General features: G+C 46.9%; 1 protein-coding gene across 1 annotated transcript in view; it reads right to left on the bottom strand.

The window, feature by feature from the left end:
* The window catches only part of LOC136577025 (cytoplasmic phosphatidylinositol transfer protein 1-like), a 49,687-nt gene that overhangs the window by 14,695 nt on the left and 20,008 nt on the right, over positions 1 to 14,984 (bottom strand). The window contains exon 3 of the mRNA XM_066576723.1: positions 6,178 to 6,326. Coding sequence (XP_066432820.1) covers positions 6,178 to 6,326 — 149 coding nt within the window. The remainder of the gene's footprint in view (positions 1 to 6,177; positions 6,327 to 14,984) is intronic.

Here is a 14,984-nt window from a genome sequence, read left to right as displayed (position 1 = left end):
TTAGTCTTCTATTTTCTCTAAAGAAAATCAATAGACTGCAATAAAATCCCAGCGCCCCCCTCCTCTTTAATCATTACCACCGTGCTGAAGGTTGTGAATGAGGCGGCGGAGTGGAGGGGGCCGGGATTAAGATGCGGCCTGTCAACAGGGACCCACTTACTGTTACTATAAATAGACCAAATGTGGATCCGTGCGAGACGCCAGATGCTAAAAATAGCTGATGGATGCTGTCAGCTCCCCTCCCCCACCTCACCTCCTGGGTGGATGGCGTGCGATACTGCTACCTGGAGATCAATTGTAAATGCAGTGACCGAGTCCTATGGGAGCGCAGCGCGCAGGAGTCGGCCCTGCTGTCCCCGTATTATAATAACCGCGGCTATTTCCAGCTGGAAAGCCATTAAAAATTCTTCACTGCCAAGAAATAACCGCCGAGTCGGAAAAAAGCGAATTTATAGTCAAAAACGTCACCACTTCTCACTTGTGAAGAATTCATTTAAAGGGACAGGCGCACAGAAATAGTTCAGTCCACCGGGCAAAAGCCCCACACATACATATAGAACTACCCCGAGGTGGTGCTGTGCGGCCGACAGCCATCTTTATCTCTGGGCCGGCGGCGTTGGCGAGGGTCACTTTTTGGATTACTGCTTAGAACACGGCGACAGATGACGTTATTAACATTTCGTAAGCGAGCCACCTGCATCGTGACGGGAGATCTTGAGTTTTTATAGACATTTTTATGATGCAGCAATGCACTAAAATTAACCCCTTCCACAACATATGTGGTTGTTATGGAAACACAAGTTGCCGTATACTTTTACTGGATATCACATTGTTTCTTAAAGGGGCCTTAACCCTTAAGAAGTCAGCTTATAGGTGTGCAAGTGTTCTAGGAGGAACGGCTGATATCAGTCACATATATAACCTCCAGAGACATTAATATATCACAACTGGAGCGTTATAAGAAACATGGCGGGTATCAAATATAACCTCCAGAGACATTTACATCATATATGTGATATCAGTACTGGAGTGTTGTAAGAGGAGCGGCTGATATCCGTCACATAACCTCCAGAGACATTTACATCATATATGTGATGTTATATGTGACTGAAATCAGCTGCCCCTCCCCTCTTATAACACTCCAGTACTGATATATATATAATGTAAATGTCTCTGGAGGTTATCAGTACTGGAGTGTTATAAGAGGAGCGGCTGATATCACATATATGATGGAAATGGCTCTGAAGGTTATATCAGCACTTGAGACAATGGTTGTTAGCAGAGAGCAATAGACTGCAGGCACCTACGGTTAGCCCCTCCCAGACCTTCAATGACTGATCACAGGAAACAGATTGTATACAGCAGATCCAGGGTTATACTTCATACACGCTTGGCATGATTGCTCATTAGAGGGTGTCAGTCACTGCTTGGCTGCAAGCAGGGAACAATAGCTTGCATTCAAGCTTCTAATACAATAAGTTCTAATCTCAAGTGTTTCTACTTCAGCAGGGTGTGGGATATTATATATGATACACTGTATGGTGTTTAGACTTCTGCACTGGCCTTGCACCAGAAGAGCTTGCAATCTAACTTCCTGGTCATCCTTGAAGAATTGCTAGGTAGTTCCCCTGGTCAGGCTCATTTTTGGATGTGTCCCCAGGACGTCTCATTCCCTCTCTACTCTTATATATCCCGTCCCAGCTGCTGTCCACGGTGCTGAATGCATCAGGACAGTCCTTACTGCAGCACAAGTGGTGTCTGTCCCGTGCAGGAGGCCGGGAAAGCTGGGTGGCAGATAGAAGCAAGGGAACCATAATTATAGTGATTCTAGAGGATTGCCAGGACTGTAAGTGACAAACCCTCAGCTGTGAGAGGCATTAGGTCTGTACGGGTACTTGGCAAGTAGAGACCTTGTATGTAAGCTTTATTTAGATCTCACTGCTAAACCTATAATGACTGCCCCCTAGAGGTGCGTTTACGCGAAAGGATTTTTTTTCCTAACAAATCGTTCAAATGAGTGAAAACGGCCAATAATGGTTCGCTTGTCACTTATTTATTTTCTGCAGGTTTCGCTTGGTTTAAACGTTCAGTCGTTCTCAGTCACTTATACAGCGAATCATACAAGTGAATGATTTCTCGTTTGAATGACCCTCTATGTGGAATGAGCAATTGTACAATCATTCATCCCACTGAGTCGGCATCGGCCCATGAACAGCCGGGCAAAAGAGCGCCAATCTCGATCGGTCCTCTTCTACCACAGCAGATTACGCCGTATAAGAGGATCCTTATACAGCAGGAATGCCACCACTTCTATAACCCGTGTGCCACCTGACATGGCACGGCAGACCCAGTGACTAATGTCACCGCAGCGGGTGGGTTCGTTCCTATGGATGCCCCATTCACAGTGTGAAACTGTAAAATAAGAGACATTTCGGCACGGGTTTTATGCTTATTTTTTCTGCAGAAAGTCTCATTAAGAAAACCCCAAAATTTACTGATTAAAGAATAAATGACCGATAAACTGAATTTTGATCCCTTTTGCACACAATAGCCTTAAAACAAACTGTCCGATGCCAAGAATGTAGCCACCATCCACAGGATCGGGAACGGTCTGATCGGTTGGAGTCTTGTTAGCCCAGCAAATGGAAAAAAAAACTGGGACTGTTAACCCCTTAAATGCTCAATGACTATATCAGAGGTTCGTTTGGGGTTTGTATGGGAGGAGGATTGGGGGTCCATCCCATTCCATACAGTGTGGGTGTTTGCTGATCAGTGTTAACTTATTAAATGCTGCGGTCAATTCTGACAGCAGCATTTAAATGCCTCAATCAGAGTCTGGGGCCCCATATCAGCCGAGGGTCTTCTGAAAGGCCCCATGGCTGCCATTGGAGATTGGCATCGAAGAAATTCTACTGCCCTATAGAATAAAGTTATGTCATTTTTGCAGCAGTGTGTATGCCATTGAATCAAGATTGTACCCCCCCCTCCACACCCCCAAAGACAAAATATATATATTTTTTTAATTGCCGAATCCTTCTGTTTCTCTCCACTTGGAATTAAAAAAAAAAAACGTTTTTCAGTACATTATATAGTGTATTAAATAGTACCATTGAAAAATACAATTCGTCCCGCAAAAACATCCCGTAGACATCTACGTCGATAAATAAATAAGATTTTTCTAAGAGTGAGGAGAAAAAACCAAATACAGGGAAAAAAAGGCTGTGTACTTAAGGGGTTAAAGTGACCGTATGCCTAAAGTTGTTAAAAAGAGTGTTATGTTCTGAGCACTGACCATTAAGGGGTTAAAAGAATGCTCCAGGACAATCTGGCACACTGTGCTGCCTTTGTCAGAACTGCCTAGAAGGAGACCTGTCCTTGTGGCAACCAATCACCGCGCAGCTTTCATGTCAGGAATTGCTGAGGTAACATGAAAGCTGCGCTGTGATTGGTTGCTAGGGGCAACAGACAAGCTTTATTCTACAGACCGTCCTGATAGAGGAGGTCCATCGTGTCATATTCCACACAAGTTGTGAGGAGAGCAGAGCATTCAGTGCGTCACCTGCGCTCGCAATAGTGTCTCTTTAAGTCCAGAGCCATCTAGTCCAATTACTTTCTATGTAATTAAAGATACAGCCGCCTCCCGCCTCCCCCGCCGTACAGAGAGGCAGCTGTGTAATGCATCTCTGGGACTAATGGATATGTTCTTGTGGCATTTCTCACCATTACGCTCCGCCGCCGCTGCCTCCCGACGGTCTTTTTTCATGTTGATGGCAGCACGATGCAAGTGTGACACGAAAAGTACATCACTGCCAGCCCCATAAGGGGGTCCAACACCAGATGTGCGGCTGGAAAGTCGTGCGCCATTCAGGCGAGGCTGGGGAAAGATTATCTGTAATCAAGCCTGGACTCCGTGGGCATAACTATCCCGTCAGACATACATGTGTAACTGTGACACGAGGAGGACAAGGACGGCGGCGCGGCTTAGGGCTCAGGTCAGGTCAGGTCTTCACCGCGTACCATGAACGCATGATACGTGGTGAACGGTGGGGGGCAATGAAAGTCAGTGGGCTTTCATGGTTGCATGAATGCAGAATGCTGTATTTCTCGGCGTACATGCGCAGCATGAGCCCTATACACTTGTATAGGCTGTGTATAATACGTCCGCGTGATTTGCAGGTATGAGCAGTGCAGTACGCGGTCTTTGCAAAATGGGTACAATGCTGCAGGGAGAGTCACAAAGTTTTGTGCATACGCCTGTGGGCATGAGCCCCAGCTCCGGGGTACATTAGTAGTAACTAGAGATGAGCGAGTATACTCGCTAAGGGCAATTGCTCGAGCGAGCATTGCCCTTAGCGAGTACCCGCCCGCTCAAGACAAAAGGTTCGGATGGCGGCGCGGGGAAGCAGTGAGTAGCGGCAGTCTGCAGGGGGGAGCGGGGGGAAGAGAGAGATCTCCCCTCCGTTCCTCCCCGCTCTCCCCCCCACTGACTGCCGCTACTCACCACTCCCTGCCCGCCGCCGGCACCCGAACCTTTTGTCTCAAGTGGGCAGGTACTAGCTAAGGGCAATGGTCGCTCATCGCTAGTAGTAACCTGTCCACTCATGTGAGGACAAGGATAACGTCCTGGTGCGACGAGAAGAATGCGAAAATCGCATGCAGGTTCAGCGTTCTCTCGCTTAAAAAAATTGGGGGGTGGGGTGGGGGGGGGGGAGATGAAGTTGCAGGAATGCAATTCAGCTCAACTGATATTAGAAAAATTCGAATGTGGCACAGAGTATTTAAGGAGGGAATGTGCTGACCGGACCCCCTCATGTGGTGATGATCATGCACAAGGGTGCTTGGTGCGAGCCAACAGAGGCACAGAGTATTTCAGGAAGGAATGTGCTGATCAGACCCCCTCATGTGGCGATGATCATGGACAAGGGTGCATGGTGCGAGCCCACAGAGCCAAAGAGTATTTCAGGAGAGGGGGCTGCTGACCAGACCCCTCATGTGGTGATGATCATGCACAAGGGGGCCTGGTGCGAGCCCACAGCAGCACAGAGGATAACAGCACAACCCCCAGCCGCTTGCTGGCAGCAGCTGCTGCATTAGTCATCCTCTGACTACCGCCGATCTGCTCCACGGTGACATAACGATTATTGGCTAGTCCCGGACTCGTGTACTCATCATGAATCACCTCATTTCCATTTTTCATCCCGTGAGTTATCCGTCATGACAAACGCTCTACGACTTCATGACAATTCCTGGAACTTTGCGCTGCAGCTGGAGAAGACAACAGCTACCGCCGATCAGAGGCCTGAATGATGCTTGCGGAACAAGATGGCTGCCAAGGCCGCTTCGCCTGAAGCATTGGAGTTATGGTTTTAATTACATCTTCTCAGACAGTCGCCAGTAAGCTAATTGCAGACGATCGTCCCTCGCCGACATTAAAGCGTCGCGGAAAGTTAAAGCACCCCATAATTACAGCATTACAGCTGATCAGGCATCTGCGTGCAGCCAAATGGTTTGCACCGCACCAATATTTATGCAGTCGCGGATTATCAGTCCTTAACGTGAACCCCATCGCCTGACGTCTGTCCGTGCACCTGAGCCCCCCTGCCGTTCGGCAACTTCACGGTCATGGAGAAGAAGCCTCTTCTCATAGGGCGTATGTGGCCCGCGCATTTTTTTCACCCTCGCAATATGTGGTGCCAAAAGCCCATTGATTTCTATCGGGTCACTCACACCTGTTTTTTTAATCCCCGTATTCAGCACGAGACGCAACAGGTCTTATTTTGGTGCGTAATACACCTGAATATAGGCTAGCGGGATTAAAGATACACATGTACATATGTATATGCTGTGTACTGCACATTTTACGTGCGCAGAAAATACACCCGTGTGAGCGAGCGCCACGAACAAGAGCCACAGAGTTCTCGTATGAGAGCCGTCTAAAAGAAAATCTGTGTTGCCCTCAACAACCAATCACAGCTCAGCTTTCATTTCTTATACTCCTGAAGTAAAATGAAAGCTGCGCTGTGATTGGTTGCTATGAGCAAATTTTCTGTAAGAGAGCCCTCATAAGAGTGCGGTGCGGCCTACTTTCCCGTGATCCACCCTGTATAATGACCCACGAGATAATAACCTGCAGGACACCCTCACCTGGTGGTTACAGTAGCCAAGAGCACCCCTCACCTGGACAGGTGCACCCGTTTTTCTGTATACTGCCCATCGCCATAGACGGGGTCATGATGTGCCCGGTTCTCCATCACCTCTACGCCCTCGCCTCTGTCGCTCTCCTGGTGGCTGTGTTTACTGATTGTATAGAGTTGTCCAATCCTGTACTGTAGAAAGAAGAAAGGGTTAAAATCTCACACAGATCTCTCAGCCATCTAGGGTTGCCAGCGTTAGCGCAAACACATACTGGTCAGGGTAAAATGGGGCGTGGCTTGTAACGTGTGGTTTTACCTCCGTTATTTTAGTGGCTGTGACTAGTAAGTTTGTCCCCTTGGTGATTCCAATAGTAACAGGGACCACCAGAAAGATTCTTGGGGCCCACTGTACCAGCTACATGGCATAACCTAGCCTTGGACTAGCGGTTCTCTCAGCTCAGCCCATGTGCACAAGGAGCGTCAGGCCGCAGGAAGCAGCTGAGTGATCGGTGATGGGGCCACCTGCAGTGACGAGAAGATGGCGCCCATGAAGGGTAGATACTGGCTGATGGGCACGTCACAATCTGCTCTCAGATAATGTGCTGACCGCTCCTCTGTGCGGCAGGAGCCAACATTCGGCATTCATGGGTAGACACAGATTTGAGCGACTTTGACTGCGGGCAGATTGTTGGTGCCCAGAGGTGTGGTGCCAGTGTTTCTGAAACAGTCACACCTGTTGGCCATGGTATCAGTAGTGTACCAAGAATGGTTGAACCATGGGCAGACATCCAACAGAAGGTTATATAGCAGGCCACTTATGATGGATCCTGAAGGAGGGCATTGGGTGGCGAGTTTGGTCAGTGGACCAACTGACCCAGCAGTTCAACAGCGGAGACGTTAGACTAATTTCCACGAGGACTATGATGCCTACTTTGCATTGACTGGGGTTCAACAGCCAAAGACCAACAAGGGTTCCTCTGATGAACCAGAGTCATCGCCAACAACGCCTCGCATGGGCACTGGAAAGAAGTCACTGGACCTTGGACACCTGGCAGAAGGTCATCTAGAGTGATGAGCCCCGTTTACTGCTGAACCACACAGATAGCCAAGTACACATCAGGTGTAAATAGCATGAAGCTGTATAGGGGATGCACCAGGCTAGTGATGGCAGTCTAGGGGGCATTTTCCTGGCATGGCCTAAGACAGTTGGTCATCATACCACAACCTTGAATGGTGAACACTACAGGGACCTGTTAGCTGACCATCTGCACCCATATCTTCAGGATGTCTCCCCCGACCACAGAGCCATCTCTCATCAGGGCAAGACTCCATGGCATCGAGCTGAGGAGTAGTTGGAGGAACAGGAGAATTAACCCTCAACACTGCCCTCGTCCCAAACTCCTCAGACCGTAACCCCATTGAACATTTTGGGGATATTCTGGAAAGGGCTGCGAGATCTGTTCCCACTTATCCCCAAAATGTGCGCCAACTGACGGAGCTGCCGCAGCAGGCATGGGGCAAGTTGAGTTGGGAGGATGTTCACCACCTTGCAGAATCTGTTCCCCAATGTCTGAAAGCTGTGAACATCCAAAAGGGTGGACCAAGCCGTTCTGGATTAGGATTTCTTAATGCAGTGATCGTTCAATGTAAATCCCTCATCCATTTACAGACTTGGATTCTCAACTCAAACACCATTAATCTTGACAACGTCAACACTTCCAACTCCGGACAATATGATTCGGGACACCAACCCTACTACAGCAGGCACTTTAGAGGTTTCTGGACTCTTAAAGTGGCAGACCCCTGGGTGGTTCGCCATGTACAGACCACTCTGCTTCTGCTTACCTCTATACTAGGCTCGTCCATAGGGATGGATGCTTAACAGGTTATTCTGTAAGGATCTGATTAAGCGTTCCGTTACTACGACAGCAGAGCCCAGACGACCTTGCCGCAAATGGCTCTTAAATGATAAAATAATTAACCCCTACAGCTGTAGCCCCCACAAGTGGTTAAGGAGCCCCATACCTACGTCATTACATGATGTCACACCTGCGTTAATAGTGACCCGGTCACCCCTTCGCTCACGGTAACGAGGGATGGCAGCAGCAGGTTCTATTGTTAACTGCAACTCACATAATTAGCGCTCGAGTTGTTGGTAGTGACAGTGCAGGACGCGTCTGTGTCCCCCCCCCCCCCCCCCTCTCCCGTTGCTATGGAGACATCTTATTACACAATACGCCCTCCGGATTTTTACGTTACACTTAATCCATCTTCTTGCCTTAAAACAGACCTTACTTTGAAGACTCTTTATAATATATTCAGTAAATCCTTCAAGGAACACTTCATTTAAGGAGCTGCACTATTAGCAGTTGTCCAATTCCATTATCCGTAGAACTTCCATTGGCTGAGCCAAAATTAACCCTGTGGGGCGATCAGATGAGGTTTATGGTAACCTGTATCCCATAAAAGGGGTTGCCCCATCAGGATCATACCATATGGTCATCAGAGAGGGCATATAGCAGAGGCGAAACTTGAAGCCCCTGGGTCCCAATGCAAAATGTGTACGAGTGCCTCCCCCCACCCCCAAGTATAAATGCTTTATTCATAGTACTGGGCTCCCTATATGGAAAAGCGAGTCTTTATGGGCCCCCTAAGGCTCCTGGGCCCGAGTGCAACCGCATCCCCTATAGTTACGCCCCTGGTCCATAGCAAAGAGTACTGCTTACTCTGGAGGACTCATGACAAGCATGTATTACAGAAAGGACCTCCATAGATTTCCTATTGTTTTTGCTCAACAGTTGATCACAAGGGGATCCCTTGGGGAGCTACTTAAAAAAAAAAAAAGGGAACTGCCTCGATTGGACAACCAGTTTAAAAGAGGTTCTACCAACATGCATAACCCCTTCTAGAATGGAGGGCCTGGGGCACTCAGCTGTTTGCCCCACATTCTGCTATCTGCACCTCAGGCAAACAGGCTCTCTGATTGGCCATTGGCAATCATGTGAGCAACCTTGGCCAATCAGAGCAACTATAGCGCATCGGTAGTCTAAGACCATCACGCACTGTGGAGGATTAGGTAGTCTGAAGATTGGTTGACCACCTTAGATAGCCATAAAACAGGATCCATTACTGATGCATCGGAGAGACAGCAGAGAAGAGCTGGTGAAATATTTCCTCTGGTCTTGGGAGAATTTTGTCCTGAGGGTAGGGTTGTGTTAAGCGCCATAAGCAGTCAAACCGCATATTAACAGAATACAAGCTGCCATAAATGGCACCATAACCTCCTGCAGGGAGCATCATCAGCCTTACGGCTCAGCCATGAGCTCTGCAGCCTGGCCAGTCAACCACACAGCCTGCTCCTTGCCGTAGCGTTGTACAACTCTTGCGGCAGGAAGCAGACGTTGACCCGCTTTGAGCAGCCGTTTCCTGACAGGTTCTTGCTTTTCCGGTCTTCGCTGCTGTGAGAATACATCGTGTGCGAGCTGTACGACGGGAACAGCACCTATGGCACCATCAGTTAGGAAGGCACCATTCAATCAAGTTTTTACAGCGTTCGCCATGCGCGATAAATACAATATTGTCATACTCTGGATCATTATGAACACAGTAATACCCATTACCGTAGGTGTAGCTTCTTTAAAACATGGCCTGGCATTTTAATCAGTTAATAGGTTTTTGTAGGCAAAAAAAAAAAAAAAAAAAGTTTGAATAAGTTTTTGTTTTTTTTTAAATTAAAAACCTGTTCAACTTTGACACCATTTCTAGTACCTGAATGGGACGTGAAGATGCAATCATCCGATTGCAAGGATAATACACTGTATTAGTTATGTAGTACATTCTACTAAGCCTATAACAGCAGTCTAGCATAATCTGCGGGAGGCGAGGTCCAATAGGCTGAGTTACATAACAGATATGGGAGGCCTTCGTCAGGCTTCTGGTTTCCATGGGAATCCATTGTGATCACATTGCAGGGTACCGATGGGTGATAGAAGGACTTTGAGTTAGGCCTCATGTCCACGGTAAAAAGATTTACAATCCGCAGCGTTTTTCCCGCACGCGGATCCACTGGACACCGGCAGGTAGTTAAATACCTGCGGGTGTCATTTTACCCTTGAGGCGCGTATTGCCTGTTCGGGAAAAAAAACGCGGCGTGCTCCATTTTAGTGCGGGTTTCCCGCGGGCTTCTGTTGAAGCCTATGGAAGCCGTCCGGATCCACGGAACACCCGTACCTGAATTAAAACTTACCTGTCTGGACGCTGTGGATCTTCCCTCCGTCGCGGCCGGATCTTCTTTCTTTGGCTCGGCGGCACGCTCCGGCGTGCAGAGCACATCCGCCAAGCCAAAGAAAGCAGATCGAGCCGCGACGGAGGAAAGATCCGCAGCATCCGGGCAGGTAAGTTTAATCTTTTTTTTAGCCTCATGTCCCCGGGAAAGGAGGGTCCCGCTGCGGGATTCTGCATGGAGAATCCCTGGCGAGCCTGATTTTCCCCGTGGACATGAGGCCTAAGAATGGCTCCAGTGTTTTGGGTGCAATCTGTGGAGTTTATGAACAAATGGGGGGAAAAAAAAAAAAGTGCATAGTGGATAAGATCTCGAAGGAGCGGAGTGATCCGGATTAAGTGGGCTTCAAATATAAAAGCAGACCCCAACACTCCTGGGCATGAGGCTAATCTGCAGAGGCTAGTTGAAAAATTTTATAAAACCACTCAAAGAACATGGGCAGTTTGTTAGAGATCTCGCCAAGTTCAGAAATGGGAATATCGAGTTTCCAAAAGGAGAACCTGAGGAACGTTATGGATACTGAGGCTTCATCAACTGACATATCAGACTCAGATACAAGGGGAAACAGACAGAAACCTAAGAATATGTCCAGGGGACATATGGATGTGGATGGGGAAGTGGCCATCAGAGATGGGGGAATTACCCAAGGAAGGAACGTACAAGAGCTGTGGGACATTTGATGGGGGAATTAGACTCTGTTGTACAACAGTCTTCATCCTCCTCATACGTGGCTCTGTCTGGTGTGAAATCATCTACTTCCCCACCTCCGTCCGTTTTTAGTCAGGGGACCAAAACCACCCAGAGGAAACCATCAGAAGAATGAATAAGACAAACCTTTTATCGGAGAGACCACTGTCAAACAGATTTTGATGTCTTTTCCTGAGAGTTAAATTTTATTCCAATGAATACGTTTAGAGCTTTCATGTGGGTCAAGGATCTGAACTTATTTGTCAGACTTCAAGTGGCATCATTTTTTTTAAAGCATAATGATGGAGTGTGTGCGTCTGGGCATTGATCAGGAGGATCTTAGGAATCGGAGAGATCTTGTTGACCTATGAGAGACCAGAGGGATAAGGCTCCTTCACAGATCTTAGAAAGAAGAGTACTAGATTGTCTCCTCATATGCTTTGCCCCGAGATTGAGATTTTTCTTACAATTGGTAATGAAGTAACTAGAGTTGGAGAGTGGTGAGCATCAGTTCTATAATAGTCTCACAAAAGTTGGATAACGAGGCTTTAATAAATCTTGAATGGGACACGGCGTTCATTATAAAACCCTTGGATATGAAGAATATGTGACTACGTGCCAGGATCTGTCGAATAGTCAGTTTTGTGAGATCTTATCGAACCTCTGAGGAATATCGTAATTCACTTTAAGCCATTATGGTGAATTAGCCCACTAATTAATAAGGGTGAATTTTCCTTTAGGATGCCAGCAAACCATCAAGTACCTACCTACCTTCTACGCACTGCCAAAAGGTGTGTAAGGAACTAAACCCACCAAATGTCTCCGGTGTTCGCTCTGTATGTCAAACTACGCGTTAGTGGTGCTGCGGGATCGTTGCCTTTATATATTGGGGTATACAATAAATTTATTGCCGAGAATAGAGGACATCTCTGATTATCTTTTGGCCTCTATTGATGGAATCACTGTATAGCAATATTCCACATGATTTAAGGAGGACGGCAGTGAAATATGTTTTGCCGACAAGGGGCACCCAGTCTAGTCTACACAATAACTTAACTTGCAGGTATTTGAATTTATCATTCCTGTTTGGCACCCGGTTATTTTACCAGCTCCGGAACACTGCGATGAGAAGCCCTTGTGCCCCCATGTATGCCAACTTGTTCTTGGGCAGGCGGGAGAACACTTTGGTTTTTAGTTGGGATGAGACTATTGTCTGGGTTCGATTTCTTGATGAGGTCTTCTTTGAAGGGCAACAAGTCATTTTCTAGATTTGTTCAACATTTAAAAGTCGGAATGAAATTTGGATGAATTCTACCAGCGAAATGAACCCCTTCGATACTCCTCTTGCTTGATTTAATAATTGAAAAAAAAAATGCATGGGGTGGACTGAGGACGTTTAGTAAACCAACCTCTACCAATACGCTCCTCAGATGAGAGTCACCACCGCAGGCCTCTGAGGCGAGGTATTCTGAGAGGACAATACTTGGGGGTCCATCATAATTGCTCATCTGGGGATGAGTTTAGGCAACAAGCAAGTGAACTTCAGGAGCAATTTAGAGAAAAGGGATACCAGAATATGGCCTCCACCAGGCATATAGAATGGCACTTGAACTAATTAGATCTACTTCATTGAGATGCAAGAATGAAGGAGATAAAGACAGGAGGTTATCTCTGACCATAACAGAGCAGGGGAAGCGATAGAGGGGGATTAAGAAGTACTGGGGTATCCTCTAATGATTAACATTCTCATCGATTGTCCTCCGGTAACCTTCGGAACGGGCAGATCATTGGAACAGATTAGTACACAGCCATCACCAGCCCCTAGGCTTGGTTAGATAGAAAGCTATTGAGGATGTTCCGCTGTGGTAGGTGCCAGGCTTGCCTATTTATATGATAGTCCAAGGAATTTGTTAGGCACTCTGCAAGGGGGAACATTTTTCATTTAAGATCTTTGTAATTGCAGTAGGACGAGTTGTGTACATTTGCTCATACACCTTAGATTACGTAGAAAAGGCAACATCTGCTTAGATGAATGGGGGACCACCGAGGCAATATCAGAATTGGTGGTGGTGGTGGGGGGGGGGGGGGAGGTTAGCCCTTAGTAAGGCATATAATGTGTAAACATAATGGGGATTGGGGATACCATTAGTGCTTGGGTAGTCAGTGTGTGTAAGAGATTGTGTTAGAAAAATGCTGCTTAAAGCAGCTGAATGGAGCCACAGGTTAAGATCAGCGGAAGCTGAAAGTCTAAATGGGACACTCACTTTTGCCTCCTTTTGGGATTAGTCCTTGAAGTGTTGTTGCCAGTGTAATGCAGACATAGAAGATGCTATAGATGTTAATGATAGTTTTTGACCCAATATATACCCTAGAGAGACCATCCTTACTGCAACATCCGACGAAAAATAATCACTTTGCAGTACTTTATCATTGTGTCGGGGTGTTAGTCATATCCAAAGAATGGCTGAGATACAGGGCTGTGGTTATGTGGTGAATGTATGTGGTTTAGTTACGCCTTGTCCATACAAGTAACATACTGTTGGTCTATCCAGAGTTATGGTTATGAGTAATCCTCCCTATCTTGGTGTAAATGCATTGCTTTCGAGCATGCGCACTGGGACGTATTCATAGTTTACATTTTTCATGGCGAGCGCATGGGCGAGTCTTTGAGGAGGCATATGCATGAAGTTAAAGTGAATTGAATCTAGTAGTGAGGTCTGTCTGTGGAAGGGCGCATCGTGAGGACTTCATTCCCCATGACCTCATGAGATAGCGGTGTGCTGTGACAGGTTGTTACTGTGAGGTGGTTGGGGTGACCTTTATATGTCCCACTTGGATAACCACATCACCATCCGGATGTGAGGCTATGGGGAGGCCATCTTATTTATGCCTCCACTTTTATTGAAGTTCTTTGAGGATTCCAGTAACAGGAGGAAACGAGTAGGAAGGTTCATAAGGGATGGATATGCAAGTTGGGTATTAAAAGGCATAGTGTAGGCGATAGCCACCGGGACACTGTGGGGTGTCCTTATCAGGGCGATCACCCCACAGTCAGGCAGGGTTGGTGTAGTGGAGAATTGTTATCTAGGAGCACTCCTGTGTACACCGCAGCTAATAAGGATGTGGAGAGAATATATTATTTAATAGCCCAACCAGGAGCATTTCTGTCATCAGTGAGAAAATTGGTGGCTTTCTTCCCCTTCTTTTGCATCTGTTGTACTGACACATTGCTGTGCCTATGCATTCTATAGACATTAGTCACATGTATTTTAATGTATATGTGACGTATTTAAGGGTATTTTAATAAAATATAAAGTTATAGTTTTTAAAAAGGGAATATTTGTATGCAGCGAGCTTCCCAAATTGTGTTGGATGTTGCATCGGTCCAATATTATGTGCAGTGAAATATTTGGGAAGGAGAGAAGCAGCCGATGAATCAAAATTGGAAATTCCTTTGGGCAACGACGGAAGCCATAGCCTGCAGACTCAAAAGGGGAGGGAAGAGCCAGCTTTTTATCAATGCACAGCTCCAAATCCTGCATCTCCGATGGTATGGAACTGCATTAGTAACTATGGCATGGGCAGCCTACATACCTAGAAAGACACTTTCAATGCTGAGCAGTACATAGAGGGTTCAGAACATATGCTCCCATCCAGATGTCTTTCACGGAAGACCTTGCATATATTTCAGCAAGAAAACGCTAAACCACATGATGCATCCGTCAGAAGAGCATGGCTTTGCAGAAGAAAAGTCCCTGTCTGAACTGGCTAGTCTGCAGTCTGGACCTTTCACCAATAGAAAACATTTGGCGCTTTATGAAACAAAGTGTCCGGCAAAGACGACCCAGGACTGTTAGGCCGCCTGCAGACGAGCGGGTTGG

This window comes from Eleutherodactylus coqui, chromosome 8 (genome assembly GCF_035609145.1).
Source record: "Eleutherodactylus coqui strain aEleCoq1 chromosome 8, aEleCoq1.hap1, whole genome shotgun sequence".
Classification (NCBI taxonomy): domain Eukaryota; kingdom Metazoa; phylum Chordata; class Amphibia; order Anura; family Eleutherodactylidae; genus Eleutherodactylus; species Eleutherodactylus coqui.
This window is presented reverse-complemented; position numbering and strand designations above follow the sequence as displayed.